This window comes from Chelonoidis abingdonii, chromosome 1 (genome assembly GCF_003597395.2).
Source record: "Chelonoidis abingdonii isolate Lonesome George chromosome 1, CheloAbing_2.0, whole genome shotgun sequence".
NCBI classification, from domain to species: domain Eukaryota; kingdom Metazoa; phylum Chordata; order Testudines; family Testudinidae; genus Chelonoidis; species Chelonoidis abingdonii.
This window is the reverse complement of record NC_133769.1, coordinates 350,344,072-350,363,031: the sequence shown is the minus strand read 5'-3', so window position 1 is coordinate 350,363,031 and position 18,960 is coordinate 350,344,072. Positions and strand designations below refer to the sequence as shown.

Here is an 18,960-nt window from a genome sequence, read left to right as displayed (position 1 = left end):
ACCTGCGTCTGACGAAGTGGGTATTCACCCACGAAAGCTCACGCTCCAAAACGTCTGTTAGTCTATAAGGTGCCACAGGATTCTCTGCTGCTTTTACAGATCCAGACTAACACGGCTACCCCTCTGATACTTTACACAATATAGAAAAGTGTTTGATCTTTGTATGTTAACGGAACAGCTATATACCAGAGAGAAAAGCAAACAACCATAAACATTTTTGTAGGTAGTTGCTAGAGAACCTAAAGCAACAGAATAACGACCACTATATCTGCACTTGTGGTTAACCAATAAGAACAGCCACACTGAGTCAGATCAAAGGTCTATCAAGCCCAGTATCCTGTCTCCGACAGTGGCCAATGCCAGGTGCCCCAGAGGGAACAAACAGAATAGGTAATCATCCAGTGATCCACCCTCTGCCACCCATTCTCCAACTTCTCGCAAACAGAGGATAGAGACACAATTGCTGCCCATCCTGGCTAACACCCACTGATGGACCTGTCCACCATGAATTTATCTAGTTCTTTTTTGAACCCAGTTATAGTCTTGGTCTTCACAACATCTGGCAAAGAGTTTCACAGGGTGACTGTGCACTCTGTGACGAAATACTTCCTTTTGTTTTCAATTTGCTGTCTATTAATTTCATTTGGTGACCCCTAGTTCTTGTGCTATGACAAGGAGTAAATAACACTTCCTTATTTACTTTCTCTATGCCACTCATGATTTTATAGACCTCAATCATATCCCCCCTTAGTCGTCTCTTTCTTAAGCTGAAAAGTCCAAAACTTATTAATCTTTCCTCATATAGAAGTGCTTTCATACCCCTAATAATTTTAGTTGCCCTTTTCTGAACCTTTTCCAATTTCAATATATGTTTTTTGAGATGGGGTGATGCAGTTATGATATTGCTTGTCATAAACTACCCACGAAAACCCACTATGCATGGCAATCTCTGATTGCTATAAAGGTGGCTGGCAGCATTATATTATGTTTAATATTAAGCTAACAGAGATGGCAATAGAACTATTCATTATTAATATAAAGGGCCTAATTCTCCAGTTTTACACTGCAGTAACTATCTACAGAAGGTCTGACTAGCTGATCATAATGGTCCCTTCTGGCCTTAAAACTCTATTAATCTAGAAATCGTTTAGTGAATTAAGCCCAAAAATCAGTGGGTGGGATTTAGGCAGTGACTGAACTTCAAAGGTATTTGCTCACCTAGCTCCTTTAGGCTCCTTTGCAAATCCCAGCCAATCTGAAAACAACCACTTTCCCCTTTCCATTTACTTCAAATGGAGTAAAGTCAGGGGCTGGTGGCATTTGTCTATCTTTGGGATAGACTAGTGTCAGGCCATTTTCTCCACACCTCTCTGCCAAGGCCCTTCTGTCCTACTATTCCAGTCATGGCATCTCCTGAGCAGCAGCTGCAAAAGCAGAGACCAACCTCATTTTCACTTGTCACACATGCGGCAAGCCAGTATATAAGCTACTGAAAGAATGCATCCCTCTTAATGCAGACACTGATATCAACAGACACCAGTGCAGGACCACTTCTGTATGCTGAAAATTAAGAAGTCCAGGTGATTAAAAAAAGGGTGAGTTCAAAGCCATAAACTAAATCAAAGTGCTAAGCGCTAACATATGGGAGAGCCACAGTTCTGAGTGGTGCTGAGACCTCCTGCTTCAGTGTATGCCACAAGCATTCTAGAGGTGATGTTCCTGAGGTCTGGGTGAAGATTAAGGGCCAGATCCACTCAAAATCAGTGATATTCTATTAAAATCAATGGAACTATACTGATCCCGATTGTGTATGTCTTTAGTTCCCTGTTATCCTCAGAGCAGAACTTGACCATGAGGAAACAGAACTGGGGGATTAAAGAAGAAATAAAGGAGGCCAAGGCAATGGGATAGGGGAAATGTTGCTCCTCAGAATCAGTAGGTTCTGATTTCCCCCACTTACTATGTACAGATTGGGAAATGGATGGTAGGAGAGGGAGCTCATGTTCTGAAACTCTGGGAAGAGAAAAACATCATCATCATTCTGGAGACCGGGCAAGGCTTTCATCAGCACAGACGAAGCAAAGAGTCACAGCAATTAAGGCTAATTCCTACCATGTTATAAATGGTGATGCAAATAACATGTGCCCCAATTCTCCTCTCAGTTATATCGGTGTAATTCAGCATCAATTCATTAAAGTCAGTTGAGAGGCTGAAATCAACTTGAGTCACTCTGGAGTATGAGAGTTGTAAATTCATCAGCAGAGGCACCTAAAAAGTGCAGCATGAACTCATTCATCCATGCGTGTGTGTGTGTGAGCGTGTGCAAAGTGAGTGTGACTTACATGGTGACTTGGGGGTATAGCAGAAATACCCTGTCTTGCCTTCTCCTGCTAGTTGTTTTTCCTGATCCAACTCCCTCTAAGTGCATAAATCATGTGCTTTTTGCGAACTCACTCAGTATCAAACTGATAGAAGTTACACTAGTACCCCTATAGGCCAATTTACACCCCACCTGTCATTTACATCACCACAGGATTTGGCCCAGAGATTTCATAGGGTTGCAGTCACTTTCCCATAATCTGGGGTGAGCCCTCAATATATATCCCTACCAGACAGCTATCCAGTATGGAGACAGGCTAGAGAGAATAAACATTCATATTTTACATACAGAATCCCAATCTGCAATATTTAAATCATCTAATATTTTTGCCTGGAGTTTCTCCATTTCAAAGCCGTTTCATTTGTGTGCCAGTAAAGAGCACCATCGGTATTGCAGAGCACTTTTAATTCTGATCAATCTGGTGTTCATTTAACCAATCTCAATTTCACAGAACTGAGTTTAGCAAGCTGACGTGGAGAAATTTCAGCTGTTCCATGGATTGTTCTTGAATCAGCCATAAAAGCAACTGTGTGTTTCCATTTTTTAAATTAATTTACACACTGATAAATGAATCATCCGCACCATCATAACAAATCTTCTCTGAACCCTTTTGGCTTTGAGTATAAACACTTGATGTGACTTGGTACTCTGCTGCGTCCTCCTTATTTCAGAATTTTAAATAATCATAAATAAGAAAACTTGCTACTCTTTGGTACATTGTATCTGCTTAGCACAAAGCTCTGACTCTTAAGTCTAACAAAAAATAATTGCACTTCTTTCTTCCATAGAGTCCTGTTAGTCCCAAGACTTTCAGCTGAAGGATTCTTTATTGTATTCAAACCTTGTCCCATAGGAGTTGCTGCTGTTGCTCAATTTGTGAAGTACCTTGGAGATTTCATTTGGTCCGCAACAGAAAACACCAACAGTTTTCCTATTAAGAATGAAAAGTGAGTCACCACATGCCAGATAAATTGTGAATTGTGTCTAAAGGCACACAGAGCTGGATTCTAATCTCACATGCCACAGAATTACACTAGTGTCATATATTTTAAGGCCAGAAAGGACCATTAGTTCATTTAATCTGACCTCTTGAATATCAGTAACCATAGAATTTCACCCATTTATCCCTGTATTGAGTGCAATAACTTGTGTTTGATCAAAGCACATTTTCCCAAAAGGAATCCCATCTTGATTTGAAGACACCCAAAGATCAAGAATCCACCACTCCCACTGCTCAGTCACTCTCACTATTACAAATCTGTGTCACTGCAATGACTTCATTAGTATAACTTCTCATTTATACCACCGTGAGATCACAATCAAGTCTTTGATGATTCAATATGCTAATTAAAGGGAAGCACTACTAGATCATGCATTATTTCTAGCAGAAGCAGAATGCCTCTGTTGCTACAATGTTCTTGATTGAAACATTCAGATTGAAATTCTGCCCTTCTCCTATGCATGTCGAAGTCTTGTGAGGACCCAAAGACAGGATATGACCCTTAATCTGTGACCAAAATCATGAGCCTAGATTCACTGATATACTTCGGTGACAAAAGACTGTTATAAATTAGCTTACTGGCTTGTCTTCAATTAATGCCAGTTAAACTGGGTTTATGGCAACTCTGCATCACTGGAACAGCACAATCAATGTCCCGCCGAATATGCTCCAGATTCGATCCGAAACTGAAGACTACATTGCACATGCACAAAGGGACAGAGTAAAGGAGGCACATGCAACCTTATTTGTGACATTTCCTCACTTTTGAGTGCTCACCCATGGAACCTTAATGTTCTCCTAATGTAGGGTTTTGTGTGTTTTTTTAGTCATTTAAGTCAGTGGTATTTGATCTGTGGTTACTCATCACTGCTGAAAATCCAATCCTCTGTGATTTAGTTCCTAGGCACAGTTTGGAGGAAAAAAGAGGGAATATGAGTATAACTAAAATGGGACTATGAACCCAGCATGTCCAAAGTCATGCAAGTTAAGGCATTTAAATATGGATGTGGGTGCCCAATATTAGGCACTCAGGTTAGAAAATGTTCATTTTCTACCAAATTTGACTTTTCACTTTTTAGACTAGTATGCTATAAAAGGTAAATTAACTAGGCCTTATTATTACAACATTATTAATTATTATTATTATAAAATTACTATTATAGAATTGTAAGGAACAGGTTAAAGAATATTTAGATAAGTCAGCAGGGCCTGGTGAAATTCATCCTAGGGAATTTAAGGAACTAGCTGAAGCAATCTCGGAACTGTTAGCCATTATCTTTGAGAACTCATGGAGGACGGGTGAAGTCCAAGAAGACTGAAGAAAGGAAAACATAGTACACATCTTGAAAAAGAGGATCAGAGGAATTATACACCAGTCAGCCTAGCTTTGATACTTGGAAAGATATTGCAACAAATTAATAACTTGTAAGCACCTGGAGGATCATAGGGTTATCAGAAATATCCAGCATGGATCTGCCAAGAACAAATCATGCCAAACCAACCTAATTTCCTCCTTTGACAGGGCTACTGGCCAGGTGGAAAAGAGGAAGCAGTAGCTGTGGTTTATCTTAATTTTAATAAGGCTTTTGACACAGTCCCACATCATATTCTCTTAAACAAATTAGAGCAATATAGTCTATATGAAATTACTATAAGTGGGTGCACCACTGGTTGAAAACCTACTCAAAGAGGAATTATCAGTGATTTGCTGTCTAACTGGGAGGGCATATCTAGTGGGGTCCTGCAGAGGAGGTCAGTCCTGAGTCCAGTACTATTTAATATTTTCATTAATGTCTGGGACAATAGAACACAGAGTATGCTTATAAAATTTGCAGATGACACCTAGCTGGGAGGGTAGCAAGCACTTTGGAGGACAGGAATAGAATTCCAATGACCTTGACAAATTGGAGAATTTGTCTGAATTCAACAATGCAAAGTACTTCACATAGCAAGGAAAAATCAATGCACAAATGGAAAATGACTGGCTAGGTGGTAGTACTGTTGAAAAGGATCTGGGGGTTATAGCCAGGGCTTTGGAGCGGAGCCCAGAGCTGGAGCGCACACCAGTAGGTTTTATGCCCGGAGCTGGAATCAATTAAAAATTTGATTGCTCCAAATCCCTGGTTATAGCAGCTCAGAAATTGAATATAAGTCAACAACTTGATGCAACCGCGAAAAAGGTTAATGTAATTCTGGGGTGTATTAATAGAAGTACTATATGTAAGACACAGGAGGTAACTGTCCCACTCTACTCAGCACTGGTGAGGCCTCATTTGGAGTTCTGCATCCAGTTCTGAGCACCACTCTTCAGGAAATATGTAGGCTAAGTGGGGAGAGTCCAGAGGAGAGCACCAAAAATGATAAAAGGTTTAGAAAACCGGACCTACAAGGAAAAGTTAAAAGAACTGAGCATCTTTAGTCTTGAGAAAAGAAGACTGAAGGGGGAACTGATAAGTCTTCAAATATGTTAAGGACTCTTCTAAAGAGGTGGGTAGTAAATTGTTCTCCATGTCCATTGAAGGTAGAACAAGAAGTAATGGGCTTAATCTGCAGCAAGGGAGATTTAGGTTAGCCACTAGGGAAAACTTTCTAACTATAAGGGTAGTTAAATTCTGGAATTGGTTTCCAAGGGAGGTTGTGGCATCCCCATCATGGGAGGCTTTTAAGAACAAGTCTGACAAACACTTGTCAGGGGTGGTCTAGGTTTACTTGGTCTTAGCGCAGGGGGCTTGACTAGATGACTTCTCAGGGTCCCTTCCAGCCTTACATTTGTATGATTCTTGATTACTTAAAATGACAAAGGAAAAGCTGAAATAAGCATTTACCAAATTTTAAGATGCACATGCAGAGATGTGGGTTCTTATTAGACATTCATTACTGAAGATCTAGAATGTATAGTTACATTCATTACCATTTATCCACAGTACTAGTGTACACCACAGCAGTTCCAAGGAATTGTTCAGACAGATGATGTGAATATTAACAGTAATCCGTGTTCTATGTTAGGAATTCATTATTCAAAAGGCACACAATTGTTAATGTAGTTGGATCAAATCCAGATCCCAGAGTCCATACTCAATTCTTATGCAGCGTAAACTCCCACTGCAGTCAATGGCAGTTTTGTTCTAGGAGTCTCAGATTCAGCATCCAAAAACTGAGGCACCCAAAATCAGTGGCCACTTTTGATAATTAAGACATATGTATATAGCAGAGAATGACAGTGGCAGCTTGCTGGTATATACAATCTATTTTAGTGTGCAGTTAAGTTCACATCACAGTTAACTGCATCGTCCCCCAAACTGCACTGAAGGAAGTCTGAACTGCTAGACAGAAAAAAAGTACAGTCTCAGGATATGACAAACTTATGGAAATACGTGCCTTTGAAAGAAGAAAATGTATCACAGAAAAAAGTCTCTGGCCCACACTTTCAAACTTAGGTATCTAAAGTTAGCCAGTTAAATCCATAATTAGGCAACCTGAATAACAGATGGCCATTGACCTTCTGCGATGAAGGGAAGCGAACACTAGCATTGCAAAAGGCAGGAAATGTCACCAAAAAAGCTGCATGTGCAACCAAAGCGATGGCCTTGTGCAGGTGCATTATAATACCATTTTTAAGTATATGATCCCACACGATTTACAATCTTTCCATACACATTCAGCACCATCCCATTCCCCGCACTGTTGTGCATTTACACTGAATTCCATTGTCATAATGGTCCAGTGTTGCATTACTGACAAAGGGAGAAAAATAAGTGGCCTGATTTTCAGATGCATTGAGCAAATTACTGACCACTGTCTTCAACGTGCTCTGATGGTGACAAAACACTTTTGAAAACTAGATAGTATGTGCTTTTGTGGAGGAGAAGGGCAAGTAAGCCTTGAATCTGAATTTTTATCTTATTGTGTATTTAATTCAAAGCCTTAATGTTATTAAACATTTGTATCCATTAGTTTAATCAAGTACAGCGAGTTGAGTAAAACTAATATAGTATCTCTCACTCTAGGTCCTTACATAACTGTAATCAACACAGTATCTCAAGCCCCTCACAATCACTAACAGATTTTTATCCTGACAGCACTTTCATGAGTAGGGAACATTTTACAACAGGAAACTGAGTCAAAGAAAGGTAAAGTGACATGCCCAAGGTCACACTGGAAGTCTGTGGCTGAGCCAGAAATTCAATCTAGGGCTCTTAAGTCCTAGTCAAGTCAATGCCCTATCCACCAGACCACTCTTAACAGTAATACTTAGCACTGCTATAGCACTTTATATTTTCAAAGTGTTGTGCAAATACTAATTCATCAATCCATACAACACCCCTGTGAAGCAAGTAGGCGGGTAAGCATTATTATTCCCATTTTACACGTGAAGTAATTGAAGGAGAGGTGAGGTGACTGGCAATATAATAAGAGCCAGAGCTAGGACTTGGGATTTTTCTGATTCCAAACCATGTGTTACTTTCCTTATAGATGATTCTCTTTTATAGCATGGAGAAAATGTGCCTTATCTTTACATATCTTCTTTCCCCAAGTTTTAATTTCTTCTGTTTAGCTCATTCTCAGCTCTATGGAAGAAGCATATTGCCATTTGGAACCAGCAAAATTTAAAAGCTATGAAAATATCTCAGAAGTATATAGCACATTTTTATCCTGAAGATAAATGAACCACAAAAAAGGGCACCACCTTTTCCCCAAATACAATCGCACGAAAATCCTGAAAACTGGCTGTATAACGTACACACCAAATTGTCCCAGTACAAATACTGTAGATGTGGTATAAACTATCAACAGTAGATGGTGCACTTTTGCTCCTCTTAGTTGAACTGAAAGAATATGAACCTAATGCTGGATTGAATTAATCTGTTAACTGTGCAGAGAACTACTACATTCTAGCAGACCTCAGACACTTAGACATGAGCTTTCCCTGTCTGGGAGTCAAGCAATCAAAACCAATGGTACGGCTGAACTGATAAGAGCATCCCTAGTTGCATGTTTATGTTGGGCTTTTAGTAACCATAGCCATAGCCACAGAATCATAGGGTGCGAAGGGTGCTCAAGAGGTCATCTAGTCCAGTCTCCTGCATTTAGGACTATGTGTTATCTCTAGACCATCCCTGCCTGGGGTTTGTCTAACCTGTTCTTTTTTAGTAGAAATGTAAAATAAAAACTGGGAAAAACTTTGGATGTCACCAAATAAAGACTGAAAACCAACCAGTGTGTGTCTGCAAACATGTCCGGAATCCTGAATGCCGATGCTAGACTTGTTTGGCTAAAAGAGGAACTGTTTGTCTTGCCCTTATTTAGTGGTATGCATTTTTCACCAGGGCCATTCGCAGGGAGTTACTGACAAGTGGGAAAAGGTAGGAGAAAAAGGAAAAAAAAGGTCAGGGAGCTGAAAAATTGAAATATGGTGAAAGGTTAAAGTCTCGATCTTGCACCTGATAAGTTCTAAGTTAATGGAACTCCTTACCTGCACCACACACCTAATTCAAGTGTCTGCAGGATGGTGACCTTACAGAGCTAGTTTACCGACCTTAGCAAGGGGGTGACATGGGCTGAGGAAGGACATAATAAGATCTACAAATAATGTAAAAGGTGTACACAGTCAAGGATGCAGAAGCATTACTGAGGTAGTACAAGACATGTTGCTTAGAAATCAAGGTGATGGGCATCTTACAGACACAAAGATGTATGGGAAAGTGGTGCTTGAGGATCTAACCAGGGGTGATGAGATGAAATGTAGAAAGGAAAAATGAAAAACATCTTGAATGTGATGTCCATTCTGGTGTGCAAGAGTCTCCCAAGAGAAATGATGGACGTTCCCATTATTTTGGTATTTTAAAAATAGAATGGACAAAAGATTAAGAAAGAAATAAGAATGACACTTACAGGGTTAACATTTCGCAAACTATGCAGGAGGCTTGATTACAGGACCAACCTAGCAGCAGATCCATCTCTCACACCCTCCCTACTCTCCTTCGCCATGCCCTATCTCTCACCACCATAAAGAGCAGGACTGCCCAAAGCTAAGCCTCTGCAGAGCTGTTTTCATGTTGCACAGGAAGTACACACCCCTACCTAGGCCCCAGTTCCTGCCTTCCCCTCTCCACATCACTGGGGGGCAGTATTCATATATATTGGTTTGCATTACAATAACTCCCTAACAGGGAGCATGGGTCCACTGTGCTAAACACTTTATGCTACTTCGGGGGAACAGCAAGATTAGTACCACAGTGTACAAATCAGATCTTAGGTCCTGACCCGGAGAGATATCACACACCAAGCACTCACACTGAGACCAATAAGATTTGCTGGGGCCCAATTCTTCTCAGGATTTAATCCTCAGTAACCACAGCATCAATGAGGCTGGTTTGGGTTAAATTAAATCCAGAAGAGGTGACGCAATAATTTGGTGTGTGTCTCATTTATTCTACATATGCCTTGTCTAGACTGTAAGGTCTGCCTTGTACAGTACTGATTACAGAGTCAGCTCTTAAACAATAAATAGCACTGGTACCCCCCAAAGAAAATGCATCTTCTGAACAAAGACATAACACAACAGAGTACAGCCGGAGTTTTACTGTTGCATTTCTATTATTCAAACTGTAAATTGTAAAAGTAACTGCAGAAAGCACCAATTATATCTTTCAGTATAAAACTGGCATATGTTGCAAGCCAGATAGTGATTATTGCAAAGGATTAAAACATGTATAATCTCTGTGTAATAACAGAGAAATATGATTTTTATTGCCTGGGACATGGAATGGTTTTGTTGCAGGAGAAGATGAACTGCTCTTATAGCTCAAACTGAAAGATTTTTTTTTATACAGTCCATCTTTCAGCTGCAACATATTTGGTAATATCAACATCAGTAGCTTGAATGTTACATAAGATAAACCCCAAAGTCATTTCCATGAAAATATAGCTGTTTATTAAACGTACACAATCCTCATCCCTCAAACTGTGGCAAAACCCAATAAGATTGGTACTTACTGTCTGTTACACTTGGCTATTTCATCAAAAAGGAGTTTCCAACGAGGTCGTCCAATCAAAAGCCTTGCGTTCAGGACCTGATATTTTTCATCAATTATTTTCTGTGAGAAATAATACATTCAGTTGCTGTGTGTTTTTTAAATTGTTACACATCACTCAGAGCTTGCATACTGGTCTGGTAGATGCCCTGGCTGACTTACTAAATAGCTGAAATGTAAAAAACCTGTGTGACTTAAACTGCAGCCATTTCTATGCATCAATACCTTGGCTCCTTGCCTTTTGAATAGCCATCTTCAGGGATGTGTGCTGTTTCTTATATAGCTGCTTATTAGTCTCCACATTATTTTAAAACCAACTTGTCCATTAATCCATAGAACAATAGTTATATTCTCAATATTCACTCCCTAGTTTGCCTTCACTGCTACTCATGAAGGGTCACTGTCCATACAGGAAAATCACATTTCTCTCTGAAGTATTTTTACCTACTATTGGTACAAGAAACCCCTAAGCTAACTGGGGCTGAAAAAGTGACAACAGAAACTTCTAGAGGATGGTTTACCAGTTGCTTTGAACAGCCTCAGCAGCATCAAGCACCAAAGCTGGGTCCTTGGAGTGAGCATAGGATTCTTCTAGCAATTCTAACTCACTAAAATCCCAGCTGAATTCTCTTTATGAAGCCAAACCTGTTTCCACTGCATTGCATTGCCGTTCCTTGTTTTACTGTCCTAATATAATACAACATGTGGCTAGAGAAGAATTATATCTGATCTGATTTTCTGCATGTACCCCATAATTGAATGATCTAAACCGTCTATTATACTAATACAAAAGTTTATTCTAAGCTTGAACCATTTTACATTGTTTTTTTTTACCATGGCAGAAAGCATTTTCTGGAAAAAAAAATGGCCTTGATTCTCTGGTGTCCTGCATCTCGGGTCACTCAGTGCGGAGTGAGTAAAAGGTGACACTATTCTGGTTTGGTAGCGTGTAACACTCACTTTGATTGGTTTCAATGACAGCACAAGTGCAGGGCAATGGAGACTTGCATCCAGTGCTCCCCTTGAACTATCTGGAGTAACTTCAAATCTGGATTTATGCCAGTGTAACAGAAGACAAAATTTAGCCCTCATTGTATACAGTTCTATACTTGATGCCGCTTTTTCTACCAAATGGCCATAAAAAAGAAAAGGAGTTCTAATACAAAGTCAGTAGCTACTGGACACATAATTTAAGAGTAAATATTCTAAACTGCATTTCATTGACATTCAGCTTCATCTTGGATGTTTTGACTTGAACCTAGTCATTTCTTACCTGTTTATTAATAATATATTGGATTATCTCCATGCCGGCAGAGACATCTCATCCAGTTATTTGGAACTAGCATTGAATATTTGGAAGACTGTTCAGAATTGTTGCTGGCAGATTATTTAGCTGTAGCCCAGCAGCAAGCCCCATATATTGGGGTACTTCTCATCAGAACAATAAATTTTATCTTGTCTTCATCTGCTAGAGAGGAGATTTAGACCTACAATAGACCTGATTTTTGACTGCCTTTCACCTTGCGCAGTAATTTAAGGCTTGATCTGATGCCAATCAAAGTTAACGGCAAAGCTCACATTAATTTTGAAGGTGAAGAATCGGGCTCTTACGTCTATGCTACATCAGTGCAAAATGGATATAAAATGCTAACATCTAGATCACTGCATCCCATGTATAAATGCTTCACAAAGTTTCCGCCAGTGGGGAATAAATCTAACTCTCTTAACTGGCATACTGTGAATAGTTCAATACATTTTCTGGCTGCATACTTTAAAAAGTCTGACTTCTTCAAACATTCGAGACAAAAGCAAAACAAAAAGAAATCAGTTGGGATTTTTAAAAATAGCCAGTTTCTCACAATGTGTTTGCTTTCAAAAGTTTCGGGCTAGAATTATTCCAGCCTGATCCTCAGCCCAGGAATGATGCAAGTTTCCCACAAAGCCCTGCCAACTGTCTAGTCTGTGGCCTGGCCTGGAAGGACCTCTTTCCTAGTGGAGGGAGATATGGATCTCTGCCCATTGATAATTAACCGAATGCTACTAGACTTCATTCTTCTAGTATTACGGAGCTGGACTTGTGATGCAGTCTTACTGAGAGAATTAGCCCTTATTCTCTGCTTAAACCATCTGCAATCATTCCATTTCATGCTTAACTGGCAGTTTGTGTTGACCACCACCACCAGATCTACTTAGGTTTATAAACAGCATTTAGCCACATACCTGTATCCCATCTGTTTGACTGAGGTACAGCTGGATGTTTATGTAGTCTGGGCGGTTTTCCTGCCAAAGCTGGAAGGATCAGAAAAACATCAAGTGAATTAATATGTCTCTTCTTATATAAGAATGCAGTTGCTCTTGTCCAGTACCCTGATTAAACTTGATCTTCAGAGAAGATGCAGTGGACACGTTAATGAAAATGACATTTTACATATCTTTCTTTTACCCAGAAGCTTCTTTACATCCCAGGATACATGAACAAATTCTTCTAAAAAGATTTTAAAATCCACCTGATCTCTGTTTTGAGAATTGAAGATGAATCACAGAATATCAGGGTTGGAAGAGACCTCAGGAGGTCATCAAGTCCAATCCCCTGCTCAAAGCAGGACCAACGGCCAGACAGATTTTTCTCCCAGATCCTTAAATGGCCTCAATGATTGAACTCACAACCCTGGGTTTAGCAGGCCAATGCTCAAACCACTGAGCTATCCCAGCTGCCTCTGCCTGTCACTGGGCTGCACCTCTGCAGCTCTAGTACCTTCCCTGGCCTTTGGCAGGGCCTCAGCCTGGGGACTCGTCAGGCCAGAGCTCCCCAGATCTGCCTGCCCTTCCCCAGCACTGCTCTATACAGGTACCCTGAGCTCCCAGGCAGCTAGGTCCTTCCCGCTCCAAGTGATCAATGGCTCCATGTCCAGTTGGCAGCCAGTATCAAGCAGAGTGCCCCAAGGGTCTGTCCAGGGACGGTTTTGTTCAATATCTTCATTAATGATCTGGAGGATGGTGTGGATTGCATCCTCAGTAAATTTGCTGATGACACTAAACTGGTAGGAGTGGCAGATACCCTGGAGGGTAGGGATAGGATACAAAGGGACCTAGACAAATTAGAGGATTAGGCCAAAAGAAATCTGATGAGATTCAACAAGGCAAGTGCAGGGTGAGTAAAATCCTGGCTCCACTGAAGGAAATTGCAAAACTTCCATTAACTTCAGGGGTTGGCAGGATTTCACCCGTTTTGTCCCACATGACACTCTGAACCAGTCCTTCCATGTACATCAATAACAAATTTCATCTGCCATTTTGCTACCCAACCACATAACATGGTTTGGTCCCTCTGAAATCCCAGCCTTCTCTAGTCATGTTTAATGGAAACACTTTTGTTACTAATCTAAATATTCAAATGTTACCCGGGGTTCTTTCAACCCAAAGCTCTTGGTAACTTTTACTCTGTGCAAGGAGTTGTCACGAAATAAATCAGGGGAGACACGGCCGTCCAACCGATAGATGGCTGGCACAAACAGGACAACACAAGAGTGCTTTCACTTAAAGCTAAACTTTAGTCTCAAGCACTTACACACGTCCGCAACAAGTTAGTAAAACACTCCCAACCCTTAATAATTACCAAAGCTGAGTGTGGCTTTCCAGTGATACAGCGACAGCTCATCTGCCGCTGGGGAACACAAGATGCATCCACAGGGAGAGGCCAGTCCCCACATGAGTCCCACTTGTCTCAAGCTTTTTCCCCTTATTTATACATTAGTAATTAAAGAAACCTTGTTAAGTAAGCAGTTTCAAGCAAGAGGTTCCTTCTGATCATTGATTAACCAAGTGTGGGTCTTTCCAGAACTTGCAGCCTTGAGACCGCAATAGACATTCCTGGGGCATATCCTACTCTTTGAAAATGCATGTATCAGCAATTTTAACTCAATTCTTATCAGGAAGGACGTGGGTGCCTTTTTGGTGGCACCCTAAATCCCCCTCCCCTCCTGCCTTGGTCAAGCTAAGACTTGCTTTTAACAGCTTGCTGACTAGGCTGTCTTTAACAATAAACCATAGTGGTTTCAGGCACTTTACTGGTTTGCCAAAGTCTCCCCATACACACACAGATGTGTTAATTGTCCGTATCCCTTTAAAACCAACCCTCTGTTATCATCCCCTTTACCTTGTTATGCAGCATACAGAGCAAATCTGCAAACCAGCGAAAGGACTGGATTTCCCTGCACACCCAAATAAAATAAAGTCTTCTGAGCTTGTAGCATTGCCAGTCATCACTTTAAAATGAAAATGATATGTTTAGGGAATTAATTAGCACTAATTAATACGCTTTATATTCTCTGTGCAAATGTTAATTTCCATTTCCATTAAGTGAAGTTAGTTTTTCCCCCATCACACTGAAATGCCCAAATCACTCTAAAAGGATGGACTTAAATACTGACCCCATAACACAGCCGAACAGTATATACTGCACACCGACTGCATATATGACTTACAGTAAGACTGTTGATTCATACATCATAACCAAGATGAAAGTTGTTATCTAAAAGCAAAGCTGCCTCTGCATTTCAAATACATAGTGTGGATTCTTTATTGCAACTATAAGGCAGAGTTCATTCCACAAACTCCGTTCTTGCCAGAGGAGGTGATGCTGATAAATGCAAACCTTACAAAATGCAACTCCAAAGCAAAGTTAGGGTCAAATTCTGCATTCAGGTGCATGCAAGCATCAGATGATTTCAATTATTATTTTATATTTATATTGTGGTAGTGCACAGAGGCCTAAACAAGGTCAGGGCCCCATTGTGCTAGACAAAGGTATAGTCCCCAAAGATAAACGGATAAAGCACATTCATGGACAAAGTTTGGTATTTGGTTTAGAAAACGTGACACTTGTGCCAGGTTTCCTAATGGAGATGAAGACAAAACATGAATTTAGTACAAAAGCTATGAACCAGGCTAGAAAATAAACATGAAAAAAAAAAAAAACTCTCTACTGCTAAATAGATTTTTTTTTAAAAGTCTGCATGATTTGTTCTCAGATCAGCCATGGCTGGTTTTATGTTATTGTTACTTCCCTATAATTTAGCTATTGAGGGGACAAAATCCTTCCCATTAAAGCTATTTACAGATTGTAAAGACTCATTGGAGACCATCACAGCTGCATTCTGGACTTCCAAAATACAGCAGTATATGTGTGTGTTAGGCCAAATGCCATGTCCAGGGGGCAAGGTGTGGGATAATGACAGAGCTGCTCCACATCTCCTATTGCACATGACTTACAGTAGCCGCTATGGTCCCATATACCAGCATTAGGGCTACCAACTTTCTAATTGCTGATAACTAGACCTCCCTGATTTGCGTCTTCCTCTAAAACCTCACTCCTGCCCCACCTCTTCCTCCAGGCCCTGCCCTGGATCACTCCTTTTGCCTCCCACTTCCAGCTGCTCTCCTCCCTCTCCTTTGCTCACAGCTGGATCCTCTCCAGCTCCCCACTCCCGCCCAAGCTGGGCTCCCTCTGCTCTAGAGCTGGAGCCTGATGCAGAGTCTGCCTGTCTGCCCATAAGATGCCAGTAGGAGGCAGTCCTGGCTGAGCAGGGGCTTGTGCAGTCTGATGATCTGGTGCCTCCTCGCCCTGCCCATGGTAACCAGGCTTTTGGTGTCCAGTCTGTACATCTTACCAGACACTGCCAGGTTCCCTTTTCAACTGGACTTTCTGGTTGAAAACCGGGCACCCACCAACCCTAACATCTGGGCCATTTTGCTAACACATTTGTTTAACTGACGGCTATGCCACTGTCCCTTTCCATATGCCTAAACCTTCCACTGCAGGCCTGCAGGAGGTGCTGTGGAGCAAATATCCCATAGCACACAGGGTGTGGGGGCTCTGACCCCTCGTGTGAACTCTCCATAACCTGCAGAAAGGTGCTGGCTGCCCTGCGCTTCACGCCTTGTGTGTCTGTAGTGGGAGTGCAGCATCCTTAATGTCCTGACACCAGCTGCTGCACGTACAATGCTGTCCTGCAGACAAACGTTATTTCTCCCTATTTTGCATGTCATTTGTGCTGGGAGAAACCACAACCAAGGTAATGGTCTGACCATACGGGGTGAGATCAAAAATACAGTATCATATGTGCCGTACGTACGCACGCAATAAATTCTAGCCATTTACTCCAGCACATCATTCTGAAATGACAAAAGAAAACAAATGTCTCTCAGCATAAATGAACTGAAAGATATACAAGAGGATTCACTGGGGACTACCTTTCATCAGTTCAGACTTCTGACTTGAGCAAACACACGGCAGTGGGAATGAGCTAGGTTGAATCAATCCAAGATTGAGCTGTACTGTTTTGTGGTATGCATCATGCATGCATGTGAAGTGAATGGCATGTCAAACATACATGGTTTGGACTACCTACAGTAAGCTATGACGTGATATGTGCAGTACCATTACACAGCTAAAGATGCGTGTACGACATGCCACGTCCACTGATAAGCATGTTAAAGATAAATTACAAGTAGTAATATTCAGTAGTTTATAGACACCTGATCCATGCCAAAAAACTTCTGACTCTCTTTAAAAAAAACAAACAATCATGATTTATAATAAATAGGCAACATTTATTAGATACCCAAGTGGAGTATATCCAGGCTGGGAGACCCCAGCTGCTCAGAAAATATCAAAATAAACAAAACCAAACAGAAAACAAAAGACTGCATCCTAGTCCTGAAGGATACCCTGATATCCTCCACAGCTCCATGTCCTTAGCAAAAACGGCTTTGCTGCCGACCTCCCTCAAGTTTGCATACAACAGTTAACATTTTCACTCCACCGGTCTCAATTTCTATGAAGGAACAAAAAACAACAGGCAGCCTAACCAGTGGACAGGTGCTCTGTATTGCTGATATCCTTACATATTAACAGCAAAACATATCTTGCTGTTGCTATCGTATAATATTGCAGTGCATGGCAGCAAGATTGGTTCATTGTAATGCTGGGCTATGGCATGCAGTGTTTGGAAGCATCCCATTTATCTGATATTGAAAACATTCACTGGACACTAAGCTGCTGTGGCAATGTATGTACAAGCCTTTCACTGCCTCTAGTAATATGCTAATAGAGGCAGCCGTCTCATTATCTACTGCTGGCCCATAGTTATGATGTGACGTTTTTGCTCAACACTGTCAGGGATAAATCAGTCCTGGAGAAAATGGTCAGGATATCCATCGAGAGACTCCAGTCTTTTGGCAGAAACGAAAATGCACTTCAGAAAATGGTACTCCCTGTTCAAAATAGCATGACCTGAAGAGGTCCCTGCTCCAAGATGAACAATTGAATTTCAGAGATGAAAATTAGTAGGGAACAAGACACCGGGAGCCGCCACATAAAAGCCTGATTTTCAGAAGTGCTGAGCACCCATGACTCTGATGGAAATTGAAGGGAGCTGAGCGAGCTCAGCATCTCTGAAAATCGGGCTTTAAAAGGTTTTAATTTCACTCCAGCTACCAGCTGATCTCTGAACAAGTACGTCATGTGTGAACTGTAAAACACTTCGTAAGCTAATTTCAACTGCAAGATCTTTGGGCCAGGGACCGTCTTTGCTCAATTTGTACCGTGTCTAGCACAGTGGAGTATTGGCCCGTGACTGGGACTACTGGACAGCAGTGTGACACATGTAATAAAGATAATAATGAAGCTATCTCCCGTTGTGTAAGAGTGGGATTGGTAGCAGTTTGACAGCCCTGGTGACTCACAGAAAGCCACTGAAAATTCTGTCCTACTGGATTTTAAAATGTTTTAAATTAACAATAGTAAGAATTTTAAAAGAGGCAATTAGGTTAGGATTTTCAAAGGGGCTTAAGAGAGTTAGGTGCCCAAGTCGCATTTAAGTTGGGCAAGCCTGACTCCTTTGAGTTTCTGTAAAACACTTAGCTTAAGTGTTCTTATAAATGATAGGCAAGGAGCTTTGACTGAAGCCAAATATACATCACGCTGATAGTGCTCATGCTTCCCCATATGAGGAAAATGCACCTCAGTCCTGACTCTCAGCGCCCCTGTTATCTCTGTCCCTGACTTTGCTCTAACACAGACTGGGAGTTTTCTAATTAAAAGGTTGGGATTGTAAATAAATATCCCAATGAACTTGGCAGAGCTCAAACTCACTTTTCAGTGGAATGGGAAGCTCTGTCTATAAGACCTTTAGGTACCACTGTGCCACCTGTGGTATTGTTTCAGCATGAACAGCCAGCATGAACGGATTTGGGATTTTCAATGGCAGACCTCAGTCCTCCTCCCTGTTTCTCTCTCCACAGGAGTGCAGTGTTACATGGATAGGTGTTACACACATGCTGGAAGCATTTACAATATGCATCATGGAAGTAACTTGGGGAAAATGGCTTTAAAGAGGTTAGGCTCACATACAGCAGCGTGTTGAGTATTGATGCGAATGGAGTTACTCCAATGCCTCCAGCCACACAGAGGCTAACCTCATAATTCAAGGATTCTTCAGAGGGGCTCCCAAAAGGACCATCTATGTATAGCCTGCAGAAAAAGC

At 41.1% G+C, this 18,960-nt stretch overlaps 1 protein-coding gene across 2 annotated transcripts in view; it reads right to left on the bottom strand.

Annotated features, from left to right (window-relative positions):
* Positions 1–3,190: 3,190 nt before the first annotated feature.
* NOX4 (NADPH oxidase 4) overlaps positions 3,191–18,960 on the bottom strand; it is a 181,158-nt gene continuing 165,388 nt past the window's right edge. Inside the window, exons 14-18 of one of the 2 annotated variants that reach the window (XM_032768741.1) lie at positions 18,828–18,947; positions 14,571–14,679; positions 12,635–12,703; positions 10,377–10,477; positions 3,191–3,311 (exon numbers count right to left, since the gene is read on the bottom strand). In XM_032768741.1, the coding sequence (XP_032624632.1) occupies positions 3,191–3,311; positions 10,377–10,477; positions 12,635–12,703; positions 14,571–14,679; positions 18,828–18,947 (520 nt within the window). The remainder of the gene's footprint in view (positions 3,312–10,376; positions 10,478–12,634; positions 12,704–14,570; positions 14,680–18,827; positions 18,948–18,960) is intronic. The other variant, XM_032768743.1, reaches the window with a different exon arrangement.